Below are 26,393 nucleotides of genomic sequence, written 5' to 3'. Positions count from 1 at the left end.
CAATCGGTGGATTGGTGACTTTATACTGTCCAAGGTGAAGGGCTTAATGTTTTTTATAAATTTTTTATATATAGGAATTACATTCATCATCGGTCATATACATATGTGGCATTTTGTAACACGATATGTTATTTCGCATTGTCAAAGCGAGCTTAGAGAAAGAAGGAATTTTTATTGATTTGTTTGAATCACATTAAATTATGTGTAAGAGTGGGTGCCCAGTGAGCCAACTGTGTGGCTATGGGCTTTGTTGACTCTTTGTATAAACAATCTTTTGTTTAATATTATTTACACTTTTATGGCAATGACTTTATATTACTTCATATTGTTATATTATGATATACTATTGTTGTTTTGATAAAGACCTTGAATATACTATAGTGTATGTAAGATGTGGTAGAACATGGAGATGTCTATCATGAAATACATCTTATAGTCACTGTATATTCTAAAACCGTTCCTAGTCGATTGAGCCGTCCGATAATAAGGATAAGGATCGCTCGAGTTTGAGACTAGCATTTGCGATGCGGAGTACCACGTTTCATTGGTAGGGAACATGGAGATGTTCGAAGCATGCAAATGGATATTCATAGGATGAATAGTCGAACTACCCTATCCGGACTTTCCAAGTGGTTATCACTTATCGAGTGGATAAAGTCCGCGGTTTTGGTTGTACACCATTAGTCCTTACGACTTGAAACATCATGGAGACTCTATATGCTAGTGCTGTGCTTTGACTCGTTTACCGACTCTATGGGGGTCATCAGGTGTCGAGATTGGGTATAGTTACGACACATATAGGAGTCAATGCATTGTTGTCAAGGATTCACCACATACTTGCGAGTGTGGATATCCTATGCGATCTGAGGAGATATTAGTGTGACAAATCTCTGGCCAGAGTACTTGATGTGATTTAAGAAATGGTTTCTTAGTAGCACATGCGATGTCACTAATTTGATCTTCAAGATGCATTGCATAGTTATCGAATCTTGAGCGACTCTCGATATACCAATGGTTGTTGATTCGATCGGGATATATGGATGAAGGGACCGTACTGTACGTTAACCAAAATCTACTGGTTCTTGTAGGCACTATCAGTGATACCTAGGGAATCATGGGGCGATGTTGCTAGGCGCTTTACCATGATTCGTTGGGCAAGTCGGAAAGTGTTGTTCCGAGTCACAAGGAGTTGTGAGCCCACGGCTAGCTGTATCCCTGAACCATTGAGGGTCACACAGTGTAATGGAGTTTTAATCCCCGTTGAGATAGTTAAATTTAAAGAGTTAAATTTAATGAACTAAGGAGTTGGACTTCTTAAATAAGAGTAAGGGAGTAGGATTTCCTAAAATGACATAGGGATGGACATTTTTGGAAACCACTGAATTCGGATTCAGGAAAATTTATTTTGACTTTAAAACGTGCAGAAATGGTTTCTGTGCACATTGGTGAAATCGTTTCATCAATCGGAGTCACGATGAATTTTATATTAATTTCTGAACGAGCGGGCTTTGCTTGTCGGGCCCCAGCTTATGACTAATGGGCCCTAAGGTGTTAGTGGCCTGCATTATAAATAAGTTATTTCAGTACAGAAATTACACACAACAGGTCATTATTTTGAGAGCAAAATTTCGATCCCTAGACTTTCTCTCTCAATATTTTCGGCCGAACCCCCTCCTTGCTCTGTCAGAGAAAATTCCGGTCTGTGATTTTGAATCGCAGTAAGGAATAACGAATCAAATTCGTGTATTCTCTTCGCAGAAAACTTCTGATAGATTTTCTAGTGCAATCTATCAGAGGGATTAAACCTCTGTTCGTGGACCTGATTGAAGGCGTTCATCGGTTCCAGGGAGAGACAACAAGAGCAGAATTGTTCTGTTGGTGTCCATTAATCTCGTTGCGAGATTTGAGGTAAAATTTATTTAATTGTTATTTGAATTTTACACACACGTAATTCAATCGATGAACGGTTGATACCCATACCATGGAAACGTTCCATGAAAAATTTTTTAAACTTCCGCTGCACCGGGTATCAATCGTAATTGGTCTGGGAACTCGCCAGTTTTCCAACAGTGGTATCAGAGCCAGGTTGCTCAGATCAATCGATTGAATAATCAATTGTACAAAATTTTTGAGTCTCGGTTTATGAAACAAAATAAATATTTTTAATAAAAAAAAAAAAAAAAAAATTTTTCGGGGCAAAACCCGGGCAGCGATTGGATCGCTGCCCGGTGGGGCAGCAATTGTTGCTGCCCCGGGCGGCGCACGGCGCCGCCCAAAGGGGGCGCACGGCGCCGCCCAAGGCGGCGACTGTCGCCGCCCAGGGCGGCGCACGGCGCCGCCCAGGGCAGCGCTGTGCGCTGCCCAGCGCAGCGCTGGGCGCTGCGCAGGGCAGCGCTCGGCGCTGCCCAGGGGCGGCGCTCGGCGCCGCCCAGCGCAGCGCTGGGCGCTGCGCAGGGCGGCGCTCGGCGCCGCCCAGGGCAGCGCACGGCGCCGCCCAGGGGCGGCGCCAGGCGCTGCCCTAAGGGGGCAGCCGGGCTGCCCCGGCCCGCCCCGGGTGCGGGCCGGCCCGGGAGTGTCCCGGGCGGCCCGCGGGAAAAATTATATTTTAATTTTAATATTTAAAATTTTATTTTTGGTCCGGTCAAAAATTGTTTTTGATTGGTTCACGAGATTTCGGATCGAATTGTTCGAGTCCGTAAATTTTAAAATTGATTTTGGATAAATTTGAATTTTTGGAAAATTTTAATATTTTATCCGTAAATTGAATTTTGAAATCAATTATTTTGGTACAATTGATGATAAGATATGATCTTATGATATATTAGATAAAATATGATTTTATTTGTAAAATTGGATTTTATAGATAAAATATGATTTTATTTGATATGGAGATAAAATATGATTTTATATGTGAAATGTGATTTTATATAAAATATGATTTTATCTTGTTTAAATTTGAATTGCCACAGCATGTTATCCAATAAATTAATTTTGAATTAAATGTTATTGGATAAGGATGATCGATTGCCATGACCAATTTTGTAGGTGTATGTTAGGAATTTACATTTTGTCTTTATTGTTGTTGGTTTTATTAATGGGCCTGGTTTATGGCCCGATATGAATGTCATATGTAATAAAAGTGGGCTTGGTTTATAGCCCGTTCCCACCCCCTAAAAATGTATCCCCTACTTGTCATTGTTATTTAATTGTAAATACATTAGATTTAGTGGGAGATCAAGATTTGAAGATGGTGGGCCCAGCAGACAATGAAGACTGAAGAAATGTAAATTGGAAGCATATGTAATAGGATTGCATTTGCATACTGCATATTACCTAGGATTGGACTAAGACCCGTGATTGGCAACCACGGGTCAATTAGAAATGGAATCGATCATCCTATATAATATGTGATATTATGATTGTATGCATGTTTAGACATAAATTGCGTGAATCCGGCAATGCATGCAATAAATTAAAAATGATGAGACAAATATTTTTATAAATAAAATCCCTCATTTTAAATATGATTTAAAATTTATATCAAGATAAATAAAGGAAATTTAAATATTGTTTAAATGTTCCTACCTTCCATCAACGGTCAATGTATGTGATGCTACCCGCGGATACGGTCCGGCTCATATTATTGGGGGGGCCCGTCCGTCGGAAAGCTGTACATTGGATCGACAAATGTTGTAAGTTGGGTGGAACTCCCATGGGATCGGCTCATATTATTGGGGGATCCACATGGCGACCGTCCATCACAACTTAATATTGATGGGTCATCTTGACATGTCACTTTAAACGGCGTCATATTATTGGGCCCTTATTGGACATGAGGTAAATACATGGGGGTTGCTTTGGAAGCAATTGGGCTCTACCTTTTGAGAATTATGGTTGGCTGATATTATTCGGGACCATAAGTTTGTCAATTGGACTCCATGTTCTCACTAAGGAAAAAGTTTCCCGTTTTTCACTAGAGGGTGGTGAAATCGTTAAAATAGTGGGAGTGAGATTCATAAAATTAAATTCGCCTATTTTATATCTTAGTAAATTGTTAAACAATCATTGATATATGTCTGTTTTTCCTTTTCAGTATTTCATACAATGAATTCGCGAAATCCTTTATTCTCGATCCTCGAACAAAACAAGCTGACTGGCGCCAACTATACGGAATGGTTCCGGAAGTTGAAGATTGTCTTAACTTCGGAGAAAATGCTCTACGTGTTAGAGAAAGCACCTCCGAAGGAAGCACCAGCTGACATAAGTCCGGAGGAATTGGCCAAACTTGATGCATGGTGCGACCATGACATCAAGACCAAATGCTATATGCAAGCCTCGATGTCTGATGAACTCCAGAGGCGATTTGAGGACACGGTGAATGCTGCTGACATTCACACGCAACTCAAGGAACTTTTTGGGGCTCAGTCGAGGGCTGAAAGGTTCTCTACTGTTAAGGAGTTGATGACGTGCCGCATGCGTGAAGGGACTTCGGTCCGTGATCATGGGGTACGAGTGATTTGGCTCATACAGAAGTTAGCGACCCTTGATTTGGTGTTGGAGCATGAACTCAATGTGGACTTGCTGCTTCTATCTCTTCCTTCTTCATTTGATGGATTCGTGATAAATTTTAATATGAACAAGATAGAGGCCACCCTTGAAGAGATGGTCAATATGCTCGTTACATATGAATCCACACTTAAGAAGGATAAGCCAGCTTTCTTGGTGGGCTCCTCATCTTCTGATAAGAAGGGGCCAAGTATGAAGGGCAAGAAACGTTCTGCCCCACCCAAGAAAGTGGAACCCGAGAAGAAGCAAAAGACAAAGGCTTCAAACGATGGAAAATCCAAGGATGTTTGCCATTACTGCAAGAAGCCGGGTCATTGGAAGCGCAACTGCAAGGAGTATCTTGAGCAGTTGGGAACTGCAAAGGGTATGTTCTATATCGAAATAAACATGTCACTTAATACAACTTCTTGGGTATTGGATACCGGATGTGGTTCTCACATTTGCAATGATTTGCAGGTGATGACAAGAAGTCGCAGGCTTAGAATGGGTGAGACCCAGCTGAGGCTCGGGAATGGTTCCAGAGTTGAAGCTACGGCCATTGGAGATGTTTGTTTGATTTTGCAGAATGGTTTTAAATTATTGTTGAGAGATGTTTTATTTGTGCCAGATTTAATTAAAAACATTATTTCTATTTCTATGCTTGATAGAGATGGTTATTCTTGTAATTTTGTGAATGGGATTTGCAGTATTTACAAGAATGAATGTTTAATTGGAAATGGACAACTTGAAAACGATCTATATAATTTAAAACTAAAAGACGTTCCAGTAAATTGTATTGACAAACCGGCGACAACAAACAAAAGGAAAAACGATAGTCAAAACCCGGCAAACCTTTGGCACGCTAGACTAGGTCATATTTCCTCAAGGAGGATGAACAAGCTAGTGGGAGAGGGCATGTTTGATATGTCTGATATTAACTCTCTACCTACTTGTGAATCCTGCCTAAAAGGGAAAATGACTAAATCCCCTTTTAAGGGGAAACCTGAGCGTAGTCAAAATCTGTTGGATTTGATCCATACAGATGTTTGTGGTCCATTTAGAGTAGGGACTCAACATGGCCACACCTACTTCATTACCTTTACTGATGATTATTCAAGGTATGGGTATTTATATTTAATGAAATATAAGTCTGAAGCATTTGAAAAGTTCAAAGAATTCAAGGCTGAAGTAGAAAACAAGCTAGGTAAAAGTATTAAAGCACTTCGATCGGATCGAGGTGGAGAATACTTGAGTACCGAGTTTTTGGACTATCTGAAAGAGAATGGGATTCTCTCTCAGTGGACTCCTCCTATGACACCACAGCTTAATGGTGTATCGGAGCGTCGTAATCGAACTTTGTTGGACATGGTTCGATCTATGATGAGCTTCACTGAGCTTCCACCTTCGTTTTGGGGCTATGCGCTTGAAACGGCGGTATTGTTGTTGAACAACGTCCACACTAAAGCAGTGGACAAAACACCATACGAGTTATGGAATGGCAAAGCTCCTAAGTATTCGTACTTGAGGATTTGGGGATGTCCTGCTTACGTGAAGCGGACAGTGGGAGATAAGTTGGATAGTCGATCCAGCTTGTGTTATTTTGTGGGGTATCCGAAGAATTCAATCGGATATTATTTCTATTATCCTGCTGAAACAAAGGTGTTTGTTTCTAGGAATGCCACCTTCTTGGAGAAGGAATTCTTATTGGATAAGAAAGGCGAGATGATGGAACTCGAAGAAGTTCGAGAAGAACCCGAAATACAAAATAACGATCCCACACCTCAGGAACCATTGCTGGACACGCCTGCACCTAGAAGATCCGAGAGGACTTCTAGACCTCCAGTTCGATATGGTCTTCTTCTTGAAGAGGGTCAAGATGAACCCGACATTGGATGTGATCCAAGAAGCTTCAAGGAAGCAATTTCTGATGCGGATTCGAATTTATGGCTTGAAGCTATGCAATCAGAATTGGATTCGATGCATACTAACCAAGTCTGGACTTTAGTGGATCCTCCCGATGGAATTGTTCCAATAGGGTGTAAATGGATCTACAAAAGAAAGCTTGGGCCTGATGGTAAGGTATTGACCTACAAGGCGCGATTGGTGGCTAAAGGTTATACTCAAAGGCAAGGAGTTGACTATGACGAAACCTTTTCACCAGTTGCAATGTTCAAGTCCATAAGAATCCTTATTGCCATAGCTGCATGGTATGACTATGAGATATGGCAAATGGATGTGAAGACTGCTTTTCTTAATGGAGACATTAAGGAAGAAATCTATATGAAGCAGCCTGAGGGGTACACATCCATGGGAAGCGAGCATAAGGTATGCAAGCTTCAGAGATCAATTTATGGTCTAAAACAAGCATCAAGAAGTTGGAACCAGAAATTTGATGAAACAATTAAAGACTTTGGTTTCATCAAGAACCCGGAGGAACCTTGCGTGTACAAGAAAGTAGTTAAGGATGCGGTGACATTCTTAGTACTTTATGTTGATGACATCCTACTCATTGGGAATGATGTAGGGATGTTGCAGTCAACAAAGATATGGTTATCAGGTAGATTTTCGATGAAGGATTTGGGTGAGGCATCCTACATTCTTGGGATACAGATCTATAGGGATAGATCTAAGAGAATGATAGGACTCACTCAATCAACCTACATCGATACCATATTGAAACGGTTTTCAATGGATGGGTCCAAGAGAGGACATCTACCCATGTGTCATGGAGTTTCTCTATCCAAGTCTATGTGTCCCAAGACTGATGCAGAGATAGAGAATATGACACATGTACCATATGCGTCAGCTATAGGTAGTATCATGTATGGGATGATATCTACCAGACCGGATGTAGCATTTGCTCTGAGTGTCACGAGCAGATATCAGTCTAATCCTGGTCAGATGCATTGGAAAGCCGTGAAGGACATTCTTAAGTACTTGCGAAGGACTAAGAATATGTTCATGGTTTATGGAGGACGAGAACTCAAACTGGAAGGCTATACCGACTCTAGCTTCCAAAGTGATGTGGATGACTCGAAGTCAACCTCTGGATTTGTGTTCATGCTCAATGGCGGTGCTGTCTCTTGGAAGAGTTCCAAGCAGGACACCACAGCGGATTCCACCACTGAGGCTGAATACATTGCAGCATCAGCTGCTGCTAAAGAGGCCGTTTGGATGAGGAATTTCGTCCAAGAGTTGGGCGTCATTCCTGAATTTGTTGGTCCAGTCCCGGTGTACTGCGACAACACGGGTGCCGTTGCTCAAGCAAAGGAACCAAGGTCTCATCAAAGATCCAAACACGTACTGAGGAAATACCACATAATCCGGGAGATTGTGGAAAGAGGAGACATCAGTGTCGAACGAGTGGCCTCTGCAGACAATATCGCTGATCCGCTTACTAAGCCTTTGCCAGGACCATTGTTTGACAAACATCGCGAAGCAATGGGTCTACGTAGTATGACTAGTTGGCTATAGGGCAAGTGGGAGATTGTAAGAGTGGGTGCCCAGTGAGCCAACTGTGTGGCTATGGGCTTTGTTGACTCTTTGTATAAACAATCTTTTGTTTAATATTATTTACACTTTTATGGCAATGACTTTATATTACTTCATATTGTTATATTATGATATACTATTGTTGTTTTGATAAAGACCTTGAATATACTATAGTGTATGTAAGATGTGGTAGAACATGGAGATGTCTATCATGAAATACATCTTATAGTCACTGTATATTCTAAAACCGTTCCTAGTCGATTGAGCCGTCCGATAATAAGGATAAGGATCGCTCGAGTTTGAGACTAGCATTTGCGATGCGGAGTACCACGTTTCATTGGTAGGGAACATGGAGATGTTCGAAGCATGCAAATGGATATTCATAGGATGAATAGTCGAACTACCCTATCCGGACTTTCCAAGTGGTTATCACTTATCGAGTGGATAAAGTCCGCGGTTTTGGTTGTACACCATTAGTCCTTACGACTTGAAACATCATGGAGACTCTATATGCTAGTGCTGTGCTTTGACTCGTTTACCGACTCTATGGGGGTCATCAGGTGTCGAGATTGGGTATAGTTACGACACATATAGGAGTCAATGCATTGTTGTCAAGGATTCACCACATACTTGCGAGTGTGGATATCCTATGCGATCTGAGGAGATATTAGTGTGACAAATCTCTGGCCAGAGTACTTGATGTGATTTAAGAAATGGTTTCTTAGTAGCACATGCGATGTCACTAATTTGATCTTCAAGATGCATTGCATAGTTATCGAATCTTGAGCGACTCTCGATATACCAATGGTTGTTGATTCGATCGGGATATATGGATGAAGGGACCGTACTGTACGTTAACCAAAATCTACTGGTTCTTGTAGGCACTATCAGTGATACCTAGGGAATCATGGGGCGATGTTGCTAGGCGCTTTACCATGATTCGTTGGGCAAGTCGGAAAGTGTTGTTCCGAGTCACAAGGAGTTGTGAGCCCACGGCTAGCTGTATCCCTGAACCATTGAGGGTCACACAGTGTAATGGAGTTTTAATCCCCGTTGAGATAGTTAAATTTAAAGAGTTAAATTTAATGAACTAAGGAGTTGGACTTCTTAAATAAGAGTAAGGGAGTAGGATTTCCTAAAATGACATAGGGATGGACATTTTTGGAAACCACTGAATTCGGATTCAGGAAAATTTATTTTGACTTTAAAACGTGCAGAAATGGTTTCTGTGCACATTGGTGAAATCGTTTCATCAATCGGAGTCACGATGAATTTTATATTAATTTCTGAACGAGCGGGCTTTGCTTGTCGGGCCCCAGCTTATGACTAATGGGCCCTAAGGTGTTAGTGGCCTGCATTATAAATAAGTTATTTCAGTACAGAAATTACACACAACAGGTCATTATTTTGAGAGCAAAATTTCGATCCCTAGACTTTCTCTCTCAATATTTTCGGCCGAACCCCCTCCTTGCTCTGTCAGAGAAAATTCCGGTCTGTGATTTTGAATCGCAGTAAGGAATAACGAATCAAATTCGTGTATTCTCTTCGCAGAAAACTTCTGATAGATTTTCTAGTGCAATCTATCAGAGGGATTAAACCTCTGTTCGTGGACCTGATTGAAGGCGTTCATCGGTTCCAGGGAGAGACAACAAGAGCAGAATTGTTCTGTTGGTGTCCATTAATCTCGTTGCGAGATTTGAGGTAAAATTTATTTAATTGTTATTTGAATTTTACACACACGTAATTCAATCGATGAACGGTTGATACCCATACCATGGAAACGTTCCATGAAAATTTTTTTAAACTTCCGCTGCACCGGGTATCAATCGTAATTGGTCTGGGAACTCGCCAGTTTTCCAACATTATGTTGTTGTTAGTGTTATCTATCTACAAGGGGGCACTACGCCTTTATAAAAAAATATGCATTGGAAGTTGTAAAATTAGCTTTTATGTTTCAGAGCCTTGTATGCATCAACCATATTTTGCATGTTTTGTGCATATATAGATTCAAGTATCTTCAGGACTGCCGTATATTCCTCCGCAAAGACATCAAGTGAGACACAAAGTAGCCCGTCTAACTTCTTGGCTGAATTGTGTTGTCAAATTTGTTTTCATTTTAATTTTCTTCTTTGATGTTTGATTTATTGTGTCATTCATAACCATGGCTTTGAAATTTTATTCTTGTTTGCTCCTATTGTTCAGCACATTCCCATTCCTCCAAATGGATTTAGCATTCTGAGAGTTGGTCTGATCGCCGACTCCGGTTTGAGGCAGAAAGCATAGCGCACATGGCCGAGATGAACATGAAGAATTCGATTATTTGTTATATTTGAATGATTTTTGTTATATTTGAATAATTTATAACATTGAAATACTGTCTATTAGATTTAATTTTCTAAAATTTTGGATATTGAGTGATTTATAATATTGAAAATTTGTGAATTAAATTTTATTTTTTTTGTTTTTTATTTGAGAAAAGACAACGCTTTTTAAACGTTGTCGTAGGTATTTTAAACGTTGTCGTTGCTAAAAAAGACAACGCGAAAAAAGCGTTGTCTTTTTTAAATATCACAACGCTTTTTCCGCGTTGTTATTGTTACGAAAAAACATTGTCGTAGCCAGTGTTGTGAAAGACCGCGGTCAAAGACAACGCGGAAAAAGCGTTGTCGTTTTGAGCAAAGACAACGCTTTTTATGCGTTTTCTTTGCTCAAAACGACAACGCTTTTTCCGCGTTGTCTTTGACCGTGGTCTTTAACAACACTGGCTACGACAATGCTTTTTCGTGACAATAACAACGCGGAAAAAGCGTTGTCGTTTGCCATTTTTCTTGTAGTGGTGGAAAAGAGATTCTCCTATTTTGATCAGTGGAAACAATACAAAACGGTTGTTCACTTCTCAACCATTCCGAAAAAAAAAGTGTTGAGGTCGTTAGCCAAGCTGGAGGAGTAGTTCTTCGATTGGGGAGAAACAAATCTTGTCTCAGCTACTCAGAAGAGTTCATCAAGAAGCAACTAAAGGAAAGTCTGCTTTGATTGGTAATTTACTAGAAGAAACAAAATTTTGACAAAGAGTCGAGAAGTGCTGATGATGATGCATCTATGATATCTCAGTTAGAAATGGATGCACATCATGTCTCAATGACCAATCATCTGATGTGAAATCAGTTGCAGCTACCCAAGCTATAGATAGGAGCTCATCTGGAAGCCTTTAATGATGAGGCTGAAGCCATGCTTAAAGAGATCAATGAAGGTCTCTCTGACGGAAAAGATGAAGATGAACAAAACAATCAAACTAAGGAAATGGAGGACAACAACCGGTCGAAAGGCAATGGTGCTCGGAACGGTCTTCTTCCACCAAAGTCTCCACCGCAAACTATTGTGCCCAATTCCGCCAAGGTACCTATTTCTACTTTAGTGATCCGAATATCATTTAAATCGATTAAATGATAAACATGATTAAATGATCATTATTTAAGCAAATTGTGTATTTAATCAAGTTCAGAAATAAGAGTATATGATTCGGATCCACCCAAGTGTTCGGAAGATCCAAAGTATAGTTCAGAAGCACCGAACTAATCAGTGTGTAGTTCAGAATCACAGAGTGATTTCGAAACATCCGAACTAAGATCGGACCTACCCTATTGAGTTAGGCCATGTGCACAAATAATGTGTCAAAAGTGCAAAGACAAGTGGAAGATCGGAGCTTCCAAAGGTGGGATCGGAGCCTCTAAAGGCAACTGTCCACTTAGGTGTCAAGACGCAAATGGTACGTCACTCCATGCATGTGATCAGAATGTCCAAAGTACTGATTGGAGCTTCCGAAGCCTGCCTTTCGAAAACGTGGTACAACATGCAAGATCGAACCTTTTGATGTAAGAATTTCATATTTCAGAAAATCGACAACGTAACCTTAAAAAAGTGAAAAATAAAAATAACAAATATAATACAACAATCATCCTCGAAGCTGAATGAAAGAATGAGATGAAGGAAAATATTTCATGATCAACAATGATAGGATTTATTTAATTAAATTAAATAAGTTCTAAATTACATTAAATTAAATTACATTAAGAAAGAATAATAGAAATCAATAACATGCATGCATTCGAACCCAAACTTAATGAAAAAGGAAACACAATCCAAAACTTCAATAAATTGAAGATCGTTTGAGGGCATTAAATGTAATATCACAAGGACCCCAAGTTAAATTCATCATTGAATGATATATGTTTGTACAAAATCACAATTGAAACTGGAAGAAGCAAAATAATAATAGATAAAAGGACGAATTTGATGGTATTTTAACTTATAAATCACGTCTAATTCATATCATATAGGGGTCAGGTGACCATTTGTCTTGGCCGAGAAAGTGTTGCTCTGCATCCACCTTCGAAGCATTTCTAAAGATGCTTTGGGTTGATCCATTGGAACCATATGACCCGCATTGTGCACTTTTAGGAATGTAAGTGGTCCATGACCTTTCTGCAAACCGGCCTCGAGTCCATCGACGGCGAATGGGACTGTTCGAGCAGCTACAAATCCCTTCTGTCCATTCCATTCCATGGCATGAACCCATCTTGAATTGCCTATCCATATCATCAAAAAGAATAAAGATTAATCTTTATAGGATGAATCAAGTATTTTGATTAGGGGATGATGATTTGTTCCAAAAAAATTCAGACCTAGCCAGTTGCATATGAGATCATATTCACCAGCATACACTAGTAATTTGATTCCATCCTCCAAAAGAGCAGGAATTCCAACTTCAAGATTTCTCATCCAGTCATTCACCATAGCTTCATATACCGTTGAACTACACGACACAAAATCGATTTCCCCGACACCAAGATCATCTCTAACCGATTTCAAGTTTAGAAAATTCTCCATGTTCGAAAAATCGTAGCACAAGTCACCCACACAGTTTTTTCTTATATCATAGTACTGCATTTGAAACAAGGAAAATGTTTATTTCTCATGGTTACACATAATTTCTTGAACCGTTATTCCTTGTGTTTACCATGAAAGCCAGTAACTGTTAATAAATGTATTTTTCTTACATTTTTACCGCCAGAAATGCTCACAATTCTGTTGAAAATGTTGTTGCAAGCTATGTACGCCGACACACACGAAGAGTCACCATCAGCACCTATAGGAAGCAGAACCAAAAAAGAAAAATGAAAAATAAAAAGGAGAAACTGAATGCTATATAAATATCATGAATTTTTTAGGAAACCGACATCTAATTTTAACTGTGGAAAGAAGAATTACCACAAAGTTTTATTGCCTGTATGCAACGATTCACCGAATTGCTCATGCTCTCATGATCCGACTGTGTGATCAATTTCATGTCCAAAGCATAATCAGTGTAAGCTTTGTATTGTATTTCTGGGTTTGTAAGCCCATTTCCAATGGCAAATCCCTGAAACACAAAAGAAAATTTATCATGAAGCAGGACAAAAATGCAATCTGAAGACAAGAAGAAGACAGGGGCACATCCAGCAAAATACCTTCAAGTTAATATGAAGTCCTTCTTTGTCTTTGTTTCCTTGATGAACTCGTGCTGCAAAGGCAGGAATATAATGTCCGGCATATGATTCTCCGGTAATGTAAAAGTCGTTGTTCGCGTACTGAGGATGTTCCTTGAAGAATGCCTAACAGACATATAGATGGGAATTATCATATTCTGGAGACCACATTGATGAATTGCTATAGGAACCTCCAATTATAGATGTTAATATACCTGCAAGAAATCATATAGATCATTACTAATACCCTCCTCATCGTGCCTAAGGTCATCATTGTCGTTACTATAGCTGAAACCTGTTCCTGTTGGCTGGTCTACATATACAAGATTTGATACCTGCATTGTAATATGGATACAGATATCAATCACCTGACAATAAATATTGTAGTATAATACTTGGAAATTGCGTTGTGTTTTAATATATATATATATATATATATATACTCGATTATGGAGATGCTTTGAGTTGTTAAACTGGAAGGAGGCATATTTGGTTAGCATTACTTTACCTTATCCCATCCAAAATCATTCCATTCTAAGGACAAGTTGCTTGTAATGTGGAAAGGGCCATTTTCATAAAACAGAGCCAGTTCGCTACTGCACCCTGGTCCCCCAGTAAGCCATATAACCACAGGATCCTTTCTATTATTCCTTGATTCGAAGAAAAAGTAGAACATCCTGCCAACGTCATTTCAAGATTCTTAGCAAAAGTTTCACGTAACAATCAAATGAGAAAGGCAGACCCATAGATATCCAGTTTTCAAACATTATTGAAACTAGTGTTTTCGTTTGAACTTGTGGGCAAGCATGACTGGAAAGCCTTTTAATTTCCTCCGATCCCTGGTAATATAATATACTACATAAATGCACTATATTTGGACATTTATCATGCACTACTATATGATAATAGATAAAGCCATAGAAAAACTGTTTTTGTCACTTCTAATAAGTTTCAAAATATAGCCTTGATTATCTCTTTATAATATGGAGTCAAAATATTTTTTATTTTATAATTGATTTTCAAATCAGTCATTATCATATCCACCATTTCTTCCATGTTAAGGAAAAAAAAATTAAATTACATCAATTAACTTCCCCACTAACCAATCATCCTCACGTCTTCCCAATTTAATTTCCTCATATTTTTTTATTTGACTTCTACTTTTAATTTATGGCATGATTTTTTTATGTTGATCAATGGCAAAAATAATATCAGAAAGATATATAGAAAATGAAAAATTAATCGTAATTAATTAAACTTATTTTGTTACACACGCAACGTGTATGACATGCTTTCTAGTTACAATGAACCGAACAAATGTATAAAACATATATAGGGATACATGCATATGATGGATCAATAATGACAAGTAGTAGTGGTCCTCGTCTTCACGGGAGTACAAACAATTAGATTTTACCAGCAAACTTGTGAACTGTGTTCACTGGTATTGCAACATGTTCATTTGGAAATTGGAATACTTCCATGAGAATATTTTCAAACACATTTTTCAATGAATTGGCATTTAATTAAATACACTTATTAATTAATTAATCAATCAGTTAAATATGCTTTAACCGTCATAAAGTAGAATAAAATTCAAAATAATTATGTCCCTGATCAATTATTTGATTTGATTTAAAAAAATATATTCTTCCAAATTTTCTCATCCCATGCATGTAAACATGATCAGTAAGCCATTATATATTTTCTAAAACGTATCACATAGAAACCGATGGAATAAATTAAACTTAGCTAATATTCAACAAAATAAATAAAACCTGGCATCTTTAGTGTGTGGAAGCCTATAATATCCAGCATGATGGGACAAATCCTTAACAGAAGCCCCGGAATCTCCAACAGACGGGAACTTAAACTTCCTCTCAACAATTCTCGATTGATCCCTAAATCGAAACTGATCATCTTGGGGGACATGATGCCGGCGACGCTTGGGAGACAATCCCAAGGATTTTATTAGCTTCTCCGCCTCAGTTCTTGGGAATCTCAGACGGCCGCCATCATCAATTTCTGCTAAAGATATCGACGTTGCAGCCAAGAGTAAATTAGCAACAAGAAATATTGAAACTGTAAAGGAAGCCATTTTAAATTAGTGTTGTTGGTGAGGAATGGAAAAGTGGTTACTTATATATATACATGAATTAGTTTGGGGAATGTGCATTGTATCATATGCGTGTTTCTCTCTCTCACACACCAACCGGCACAGTTAATTGGAGAATGAACCAAAATGGGAATTACGCTTTAACGGTTTGTTTGTGGCATGCATGTGGGGGACTTATCTATTTTTCGACAATTTTTCCCCCATCATATTGAAATGCTAAATGATCATTAATAAATCCAACAGCACTATATATATAATATATTATCTATCTATTACTACTATTATATAAGAAATCTTCAAAACTATAAAATAAATATAAAAAAAACACACATTATAAACCGCTTCGCTCCACTATCTCAATTTCTTTTCTTCTTTTCATTTAACTATTTCTCTCATTTTTTCGCCCAATTTTTGTATTTAATATATAGTACAATAATTTTATTTGATAATTTTAATTGGAATATAATTTTATTATAAAAAACGGATTGTTTAGCCCGCACAACATGCTAGTATATCTATTACTTCTATTACTATTTAATAAGCAAGAAGGACTTATAGTAACTACTTTTATGTATTTTTATGTGAACTTCCAAAAATAATCCTATCCAATAAATAAATAAAAAAACAAGTTAGCAATTTCGATTTATTTTCATACAACTTTAATTTTTCACCATTTCATACTTCAATTTTGACATATTTTAATTTCAAAATTCAAAAACTCTAACATATATTACCCTGCTTGAGATTGATTTCTTAATTTTTATTTAACAAAAAAATTAACAACTTTTATCATAATTTTTTTAATATGATAATTTGATAAATTAACACATGCATTGCGTGTGCAAGACGGTAGTATTAATAAAAAAAACCCCAATAACAAAGAAATTTTTTTGTTAGTTTTAAGTCAGAATGAATTTATTTGTTTTCAATAATCTATCACAAATATATATAGCATGTAATTTGTTTGAAATCTCGTCAAATCATGAAACAGTTCTAAGGTTTAATAATATTTTTAATTTTCTATATTATTATTTTCGTTTGATTCAAGAAAGTAATACATTGTTTGATTTATTTATTTTTATTTACTTTATATGGACATTTTTATGTGATTTTATAATGACAAATATTTTTTTCGTTTGATGTTTTTTTCATATTTTTTATACATGCAGTCGATAAAGAGTTAAATTATTTTGACAAAGTTCAAATACTCTTTAACTTCCAAAACAAATTATACTACCTTTCGAAAATTTTATGGGCATAATTCATAAATCATGTCTTTTTTTTGGTTTTCTATATATATATATATAAATCTTAGATTTCTAATTATTATTATTTTTAAATTATTTAGTTGTTGCACGTAAATATTTAAAGAGTGGATGAATGCTTTTTTAAAAGTTTTTTTTTGTATCTTTTTGTGTTAATTTCTAATTATTATGTATTTTTCAATTTTTCGTTTTGACGGAAATATTTCAAAGAGGGAGATTCATTTGGTAAATAGAGGAAAGAATGAATGTGTAGAAATTTATTAAGATTTTGTTTGTTAGGAAATAGGAAATAAAAAATATTTTCTTACATAAAAGTGGGTAGATTTTAACCTAGCATATGCGTAATACCCCAATGATAGATCTAATGTCTCATGTTGCCACATCAGCAATATATATATAATTAATTACGCCTATATATGTGTAAAAATACAAACCGTTGGATGCATGATTTGAGTATTACCCATATACTATGATCTCATCTAATCAACCAAAATACATGTGTCAACCATTTAAGACATGGAACATGAAGTGATGCATGAGATTGAAGCAGAGTAATCTTGGGCCATAATTTAGAATGAACCATTTCCGAGTAATTAAAGCTATTTTTTTGTTCATGGTATCTAATTCCAGGTTCCCCGCGTAATTTGAGTGTCTATTTATCTCAACATAATTTTGAAATTACCTTTTTCGAGTAATTAATGCTGAAATTTATTCATTGTATCTAATTTTTATTCAATGTACCTAATTTTTATTCATTGTATCTAATTTCATGGTTAATGTTTCACTTGTCTACTTGTTGCATACATAATTTAGAAATTACTTTTCAAGTACATACAAATTTCTAAAAGAATGTATTACACGTCAAATTTGTGACATATATCCCCTATTTGACCCAACTAATGAAAAATATTGCCTCTTTTTGGTCAAATGCTTAAAAAATATTTTTATAAAAGTGTTTTTTTTAAAAAAATTATAAAATATTTAAATGTTTTTTTAAGAATAAATATGTTTCTGAAAAATTATTATATAAAAAAATTTATATTTCTAAAGTAATTTTGTTTTTATTTTTATCATTGTCTTGCATTCTAAAAATATTTGTCAATTGTTCTTAAAACTTAGACGTAAAGATAATCTATTAAAAAAATTCAAAAAATTTTTATACAAATCTTGTTCAAACACATACTTTTAATTTGTTTTCACTTATAATATTTAACAATAGAAATATTTTTAAAGTATATGTTCAAGTAAAATCATTACTTGTTATGTAAAAAAATAGTATTTTTATTATAGATACGGGAGGGATCGACCCTTGCATGAGTATCTCGTACTTTACTCCAAAAAGTACGAAGCATGATGAATTATTTATCGAGATTAAGCATTGAGCATTACAAGCATAAACTTTTACGGTCAAAGCCTAAGTATATAATTACGTATTCAACTTTTGATACAATTTCTAATCATGATATCGGGCAAAAATTATATATAATAAGAAAAAAAATTACTTTTTTTCCGCTTTTTATATTTATCTCTATGATTTTGGTATAATACGTTGTCAAATTTAATTAATACTAAACCTCTATATCTGTCATTTGTAATTTTAAACATTTTTCTATGAAATTGCTTGTGTGACCTAAAACATGTTAGCACAATATCGATGTCACATGAAAAAGTCTGAAATTTGATAAAATAAAATTTTAAAAAATCAAACATGAAGAACAAAAATTTCAATTTTCACATGAATTAATATATAAACTTCATGTCGGCGAATAAATGAGCCAAATATGAGCCAAAAAACGTCCGGTGGAAAAATTTCAAATTTTTTAAATTGAATAAATTTTTTTGCGCTTTTTTAATTAAAAATATTAAATTCCTATAACACTAATAGCATGTGTACAATATGTGGGTTTAATAAGTAATACTTTTTCTTCCAAGTTTTGGATTTAACCATTAATTAATATTGTTGTGTTTGTATTGATAGATTTCAATTATATTTGTTATTACAATGAAATAATAAATCAAATATTAAATACACACTTTAGTTATTTACATATTGGTATATAATGAAATATAATAGATTTCATATGATATCATTATTAAATGAAATCGAAATTTATCTTAATTAACATAAAAGATTTATACACAGATGTAAAAAGAAGATTTGAAGACTTGATTTTACTTTTATTTTTGAATAACAAAAATACATTTAAATAAATTGAAATTCATTAATTTTAACTTTATGAAAATATATAATTCAAGAGAACCCAACATCCTAATACCGAAATTGTCCTGCAATGTGACATAAGGTGTTGAAAGCAAATAAATCAAATGAAAATGAAATATTTTGATAATATTATATTACTTCAACGCAAAATACATGTGAAGTTGTTGGCATATTGAGCTACAATGCATAATGGACGATATATAATAGCGTGAAAGCAAGTTATTTAGTAGCAGTAAAGCATCATATATATCTAAGATTTATATATGTTTCTAACTTATACATACATTATCCTCAAAAAAAAAAAAAAACTTATACATACATTAAATTAATTAATTTATTTTATAATATAAAATATATTCCAAATTACAGTTTTTTTAAATGCAACATAAAAAAAATGTTGTTTTGAACACTAATATATTTTTTTAAATTATAACTACGTTACATATTTTTTTAATCAAATATCATGTTCAAACTTTGGTTTATTTTTTCCATTTAATTTTTTATAAAAATGGATATTACGTGCTAAGAATTTTAAAGAAATAAATTGTATGTTCTGGTGGTTACAAGGAATTACTTGAAGGACCTTATACATGCAAATCAAGGGAAAAGTGGGGACAGAGCCTTATGGGGACTCATCCACCCACCCTCAAGTTCTCCTTTCATTGGTTTATTATTATTATTAATTGTGGCACACATAATACAGTACGTGTATATATTTCAAAGAAAATAAAATATTTATATATAGTATTATTTGAAAATTTTTTAGAGGGGCAACTGTAGTATTTGTAAAATCGATTCAAAATAAAGAGTGTAGTAACTCAAGTGCCATTTTAAATTATTAAATATGATTAAGAGATCATTACATAAGCAAATCAAGTGATTAATCGCATTCGGAACCAACAAAATAATCTTCGGACCCTCTGAAGGGATGGGACCATCCGGAATGTAGTTCGAAAGCTCCGAACTGATCGGATGCACTAATGAGAAAGTTTGGAAGCACCGGGTGATATCGGATGATGCGAATCAGATCAGAAGTCCGATTGGAGTAGGTCATGCATATAAGTGAGGTGTCAAGACTACACAGACAAAAGGAAGGACGGAAGCACCGATCATGAGTTCAGATCATCCGAACGCAGCTGTCTATTTGGATGTCAAAACGCTGATGACACGTCATTATATACAGAGATCGGATCGTTCGATCTAGAGATCGGATCGTCTGAACTCCGCCTAAAAATACGCAATGAGATTTCATTTTTCAACTGCCAATTCGGTGTTCTATCTCTCGAATCTTGTATATACTGAGTGTTTGTAGCCATATACTCGAGGGCCGGGCAATAGCGAGGCGCTTCTGGGATTGTAGTGATGTTGTGCCTGAGAGTTGGGGCCTTCGACATCAACAGATTGACGATGGACGCAGGTATAATACGAGAACCCTAGTAGTTATTAAGAATATCTATTATCTTAATTAGTTAAGAATTTTAGATCAATAATATTGATATGGTAATCTCATGAATGTAGGTTTTGACCGTAAACCCCGATTACACTCGAACTTTCTAGTAGAGGTACGTAAGTACTAACTGAAATATCCAATGAGCATACATGCTTATATGTTGCATTTATGTGTCATGATATATGTTTTAATGTTTTATACTTATGTGGAATGTGTATATATCATGTTGAGCCTGTATTTTCTTTGAGATAGTCGTTCTAATAGGGTCGCCCACCCCTACACCCTTGTTATATGATCTTACACTGGGAGTTACCATTACGACGGGGACCCAGGCTAGGGTGATTTAGAAGAGTCTGTGAGATAGCCAGCGGATTGGACCCCAGATGGTACTACTCACTCATGGTGTCTATGTCCTAAATGGTACGTAGGACAAGAGTGGTTGGGGTAGTTCGAAAGCACCGAACTTGGACCCAAGAGAGTTCGGATGGTCCGAATGAGTTCAGATGAGGGTGTACAGTTTGAAGGCATAAGGAGAGTTAGAAAGCTCCGAACTCAAGATAGAAAGGTCCGAACTCACTAAGTCAATGCACACTAGTGAGGTGTCAACATTGCACGGACACGACGGAGTTCGGAAGGTCCGAACTCAACTGGTCAGCAAGGTTTAAGATTCCATTGACACGCGGGAATCATGCAAGTTCGGAAAGTTCGAACTCAAGATCGGAACTTGTGATCGTGGTCTATAAATAGGGTTAGAAAACTCACAATTCACTGTGTGTTTGGGTGTGTGAGTTTTATATAGTCTATAAATATGGATTCTAGTGTATTCTCGAGGGTCCGACGATAGCACGGTGCTACGGGACTTGTGGCGGAGTTGTGCCAAGGTTAGGGCCTTCGACATCAGTAAGCTGACGACGGACACATGTATAGTTCGAGATCCCAAGTAGTATTAGAGAGTATCTATTAGCTTAGTTAATACTTTTAGATTAGTTTTAGTGATATAGTATTGTTTGGATGTAGTGATGGACTGTAGATCCTTGTACAGCTAGACCAGTTGTTGAGGTATGAAAGTAATATCCGAGATATCTTGGTTGAACATGCATATTCTATGTTTTTCATGCATACATTTTCATTATTGAGCATATACTTTTGAGATAGCCTGTAGTGGGGTTGCTCAGCCCCTATTCCTTAATGGATGGTTGGACCCGCTAGTACGGGATCAGGTCACCTATATCCATAGTTTACTTTTGGTGTGTGACCCACCTCTTGATGTAACGGCTCAATGTGCTACATACCTTGGTGCCTTCATGACTGAGCAGAATTTGACCGAGATAGGTTTTTCGATACCCTATACATTTGCATGCACAAACTCATAACATGTGTATACTCATACTTTTGTATTGAGCACTGACCGGCTAAATCGGTGTAATATGAATCTACTGGCAAGCGTAACAGGTCAAGTAAAAGTAAAGTGGACTGAGAGTCCAAGTATCGATCCTACAGGGACTGCAGTCAATTCTAAAAAATTAATTATGTAGCTTAATCTAGAAAAAATCATAAAAAGCAATTTGATTTAAATAAAAAAAAGAATTTATAATGAAAACTTCTGAAGAAATAAGAATTAAAATAGTTGAAAAGAAAATTTAATTAAAATGAGACAACCAAGACACACTTAGGTACCGAACAACTCATGTACCATGTAGCCGATTCAGGACTCAGATTTAATCTTAGATTACGAAAATTCTCCTAACTTGTTCAAAGGTCTATTTTTAGAACAATCAAACCTACTCAAATATTGACGGATTAATCTTTCATAATTCTAATCAAATTTGAATGCATTAAATATTTGTGAAAATTCAGTTTACACCCAAACCGCACATTGAAACCGAATTCTATTTTTAGACGGTTTTACAATATGTTGATTATCAAAGTGATAGAAATCAATACCTCCTCTGTCGACTTGAAATCGATTAACATGAAAGCAAACAGTTGATTAGAATATTCACAAGACAAATATAAATCTGACAATCAATAAAATAAAATCAACTCTAAAAAATCCCAAACAAACATCCAAGTTTTTTACATGAATTTGTTCGGCCCAATCACACCGTCTTGGTTGAAAACAAACTACTCAATAATTAAATTATAATTCAAAAATAAAAATAAGAAGAAAAGAAAAGAGAAATCTTCTATCCCAAGCCTTGTAGCCGCCTCTCTTCAAAAGAGTTGTGTAACCCATATTTTGATGGATGGGTTCGTATTTATATGCCCAAGGGTCTTCAAAAGATGGTATCCTTCCCGAGCAAGAACTTCCAAATTTAAAAAGTCTGCACGCTCCGCTCGCTCGAGCGAGAAAATTTCTGCTCCGAAGGAATTTTGGCCCATCACGCTCGCTCGAGCGAGCACTAGATGCTCGCTCGAGCGAGCTCAATTTTCTGCTGCGCGCAACGATTTTAAAAAATTCATATCTTGAGTTCTAGCCGTCGGATCGACTTAAAATTTGGACAGCAGCTTCAAAACATCTTGAAATATATTTTGAATAGTAAATATTAGATTTGGATTTTTCTAAAATAAAATATGAATTTTGAATCATGGGTGCTCTGTAATTCATTCTTCAGAAATCCATTTTCCTACCAAATTAACCCGGAGAGTGAAATACACAAGCATGCACTAAAACACATAAAAACATATAAAAACAATATGAATGCACACAAAATAGACATAAACCTAGTACGAACTAATGCATACAAAATGCACTCATCAACACCCCCATACTTAACTCTTGCTCGCCTCGAGCAAGACATACAAAAATAATATGCAAACAAAAACATAAGTAAGAATGAATCATGAACAACATAGCCTCCGATAAATCCAACTTCAAAAATTAAAAACCACAAACTTCTGATTGTTCACAATACACTGTCAGTTTAACGTAAACGTGTGTGTGTGCCATGTTATTTCAGTTTCATGCAACTTCAAAAAAATCCATCCTAAGAATGTTTAGAGACCTATGATAATTCAATGCAAGTATCACAATCCAGCACTCCGTCATCTCAAAAATCCCAAACAAAAACATGCACTTTCTTGAGATTAATTACGTACCTCTGGATTTTTCACCCAGTATTTTTTTATAAGCCCCAATAATTACCCGCAAACTTCGCTATAACCAAGATAAGATTCAAATTTCAATCCCCTCATCTATAGCTGGATGAAGCATCAATCCCATTTAACCCACAAACTTAGCTATGGAACAATGATTAGGATTTCAATCATTGTCCACGCTCGGATGAAATTGTTATTTTAAAATTTCAAAATAATTAACCCCATGGAATCCGCATACTTAGTCAAGAACAAGAGATTAGGATTTCAATCTATGCTCGTAACCCGGATGGAGTTAACTTGATTTTCAACAAAAGTTTTTTTTCAAAAATTTTATAGGTACGCCCAAGATCACACATGCAATGTCTAAAAATCATCAAGAATCCAAAGACACTATCATGATCAACAAGCATCTATTGCCGTACAATGGTCAAACAAATACGAACTTTATCAATTACTTCGCTACACTACACCAGTCTAACATGCGTGCTTAAAATGATTCACGATTCAACCAATAGTTTCTCATGTTCAATCAAAAACAACATTTTCCAAAAACATTTTTTTTCAACTCTATCCTCATCGTCTAACAGTCATCATTCTACTTGTATCCACAACACAAACAAAAACACATTGATAGACATGATTACAAACTATATGCAAAGAACTAAACCATATGAATGCAAAACACAATGATTAACGAAACAAAACTAAATAACATCCCTCATACTTATCCAAAGCATTGCCCTCAATGCTTCAGAAACAATGAACAAAATGCATAACAAACACACAAATTCAAGACAAACAAAAAAAAAATGAAAAAGTAACACTCCCCTGGTTGCAGATTCATCTGCTTCCTTCTTAGTACTGGGACTGTAGCAGCAGGCTGGGTATATCAGTCAGGCACGGTAAACTGGCATGGAAAAAAAAGTAAAAATAAAATAAAAAGAAACACAAACCAAAAACCAAAAATAAAATAAAAAGCAAGGTAAAGAACACTGGGTTACCTCCTAGTTAGCGCTAAATTTATAGTCTATAGCCCAACTATGCAGAAGCAACCAGCGGTTGTCACCCATAGTAGGAATCATACGACTCTACATATGAATTTTGATTTCTAATTCCCTCAAGCTTGGTGTGATATATGCAGTTTAAGCTTGTCTGTAGTGACCCGTATCCAGAATTAACGATTAATGAATAATTAATCGCGTAATCATGTTTAGATTAAGTAAAACATGATTAAGGAAATTCCAAATGGGTTAACGAAGTCCAGAAATGGATTCAGGACACTCGAAAATGGTCGGGAAGGTTCCAAGGGTTCGGAGGCTCCGAACCGGGTTAGGAGGCTCCGAACTGGATCGGAGGATCCGAACCAAAGATCGGAGGATCCGAACGGGTTCGGAGGATCCGAACTTGGATCGGAGGCTCCGAAGATAATGCGTCATGGGTGACATCCTTGATGGGACTTCGGAGGATCCGAAGTCAAGATCAGAGGCTCCGAACAGGAACGGAGGCTCCGAAGTCAGGAACGGGGGATCCGAACCAGTTCGGAGGATCCGAAGTCGAGTTCGGACGACCCGAACTTCGCCTATAAATAGAGGTCCGAAATTTCATTTTCAACTCGCACCTCTCCTTTTCCTCTCTCAATTCCTAGGCCTTCTAACTCAGATCTAGGGAGATCTAGGCATCCAATGAGGAATCCGGAAGTGGCATAGCGATCCAGGCGTCGTAGCGGAGCTGTGGCCTAGTTTTGAGACAATTGTCATCAGCGGGCTGACGACAAATGCAGGTATAGCTATGGTCTCCTTAAATTATTTAGGAGTATGCAATAGCTTAATTAAGACTTTTAGAGCTTAAATAATGATGCATGGGTATTTGTATTGTAGAGTTGATGATAGGCTTGAAACCTAGAGTGGGACTGCTAGGACTGCCTGTAGTAAGGTACGTAAGTACAGACTGAGATAGCCAGCGGGTTTTGCATGCTTATATGTTGCATTTGTGTGTCATATTATTATGCAGCATGTGCATATCATATTGTGTCTGTCCATCTTGTGAGATGAGCCATGTAGGGCCGCTCAGCCCTGTCTGGACGGGTGATGTCTAGGGCCCAGTGACTGATGGGTCATGGGTGATTAGCATATGAGGAACACGGTCCACGTCCTATAGGAATGAGCAGTGTACACAGGATATGCTCCCCGGGTTGTACCACTCATGTCCTAGGCGCCATTACTGAGCATTTATATACAGTTATCCCAGATATGGATACCCTATCATTTGCATGCATCATATTTGTATGTTTTACCCAGTGCTTTCGTATTGAGCTTAGAGCTCACGTCCAGTCTTTTCTGTGTATCTGGACACCCCATTCGATGGGGCAGGTGTAGGTGCAGGATTGAGCACCATGAGCTTGGAGTAGCCAGTGACCAGTGAAGACAGCAGGATTAGCTGAGGTTTTGCCTTTAGGCTATTTATTCGATTTGGTTGTATAAATCGAATTGGTTTAACCGGTTGTATTCTGCCGGTCTGTTTTTATTTAAGTCTTCCACAGCGATTTATTTAATGCATGTTTAATTATGCTCTTAACTCTGATTAGATAGGGGATCCGGGTAGGGTCGCTACATTTATTGGTATCAGAGCATATGCATGCAAGAGACTTGGGATATAGTAATGAGACTTTGGGTTATCCTTA

The 26,393-nt window shown here is 36.6% G+C and overlaps 1 protein-coding gene across 1 annotated transcript; it reads right to left on the bottom strand.

Annotated features, from left to right (window-relative positions):
- Nucleotides 1-12,219: 12,219 nt before the first annotated feature.
- On the bottom strand, nucleotides 12,220-15,780 carry LOC140891804 (serine carboxypeptidase-like). The gene is made up of 8 exons (XM_073300457.1): nucleotides 15,341-15,780; nucleotides 14,071-14,239; nucleotides 13,778-13,897; nucleotides 13,545-13,688; nucleotides 13,306-13,456; nucleotides 13,095-13,183; nucleotides 12,720-12,978; nucleotides 12,220-12,623 (listed from the first exon to the last, which is right to left on the bottom strand). Exons 1-8 carry the CDS (start codon nucleotides 15,658-15,660, stop codon nucleotides 12,367-12,369), a joined length of 1,509 nt encoding a protein of 502 aa, XP_073156558.1. The 5' UTR covers nucleotides 15,661-15,780; the 3' UTR covers nucleotides 12,220-12,366.
- Between the last annotated feature and the right edge of the window lie 10,613 nt (nucleotides 15,781-26,393).

This window comes from Henckelia pumila, chromosome 1 (genome assembly GCF_033568475.1).
Source record: "Henckelia pumila isolate YLH828 chromosome 1, ASM3356847v2, whole genome shotgun sequence".
Taxonomy (NCBI): domain Eukaryota; kingdom Viridiplantae; phylum Streptophyta; class Magnoliopsida; order Lamiales; family Gesneriaceae; genus Henckelia; species Henckelia pumila.
The sequence above is the reverse complement of the archived record's forward strand: the minus strand, read 5'-3'. Positions and strand labels throughout refer to the sequence as shown.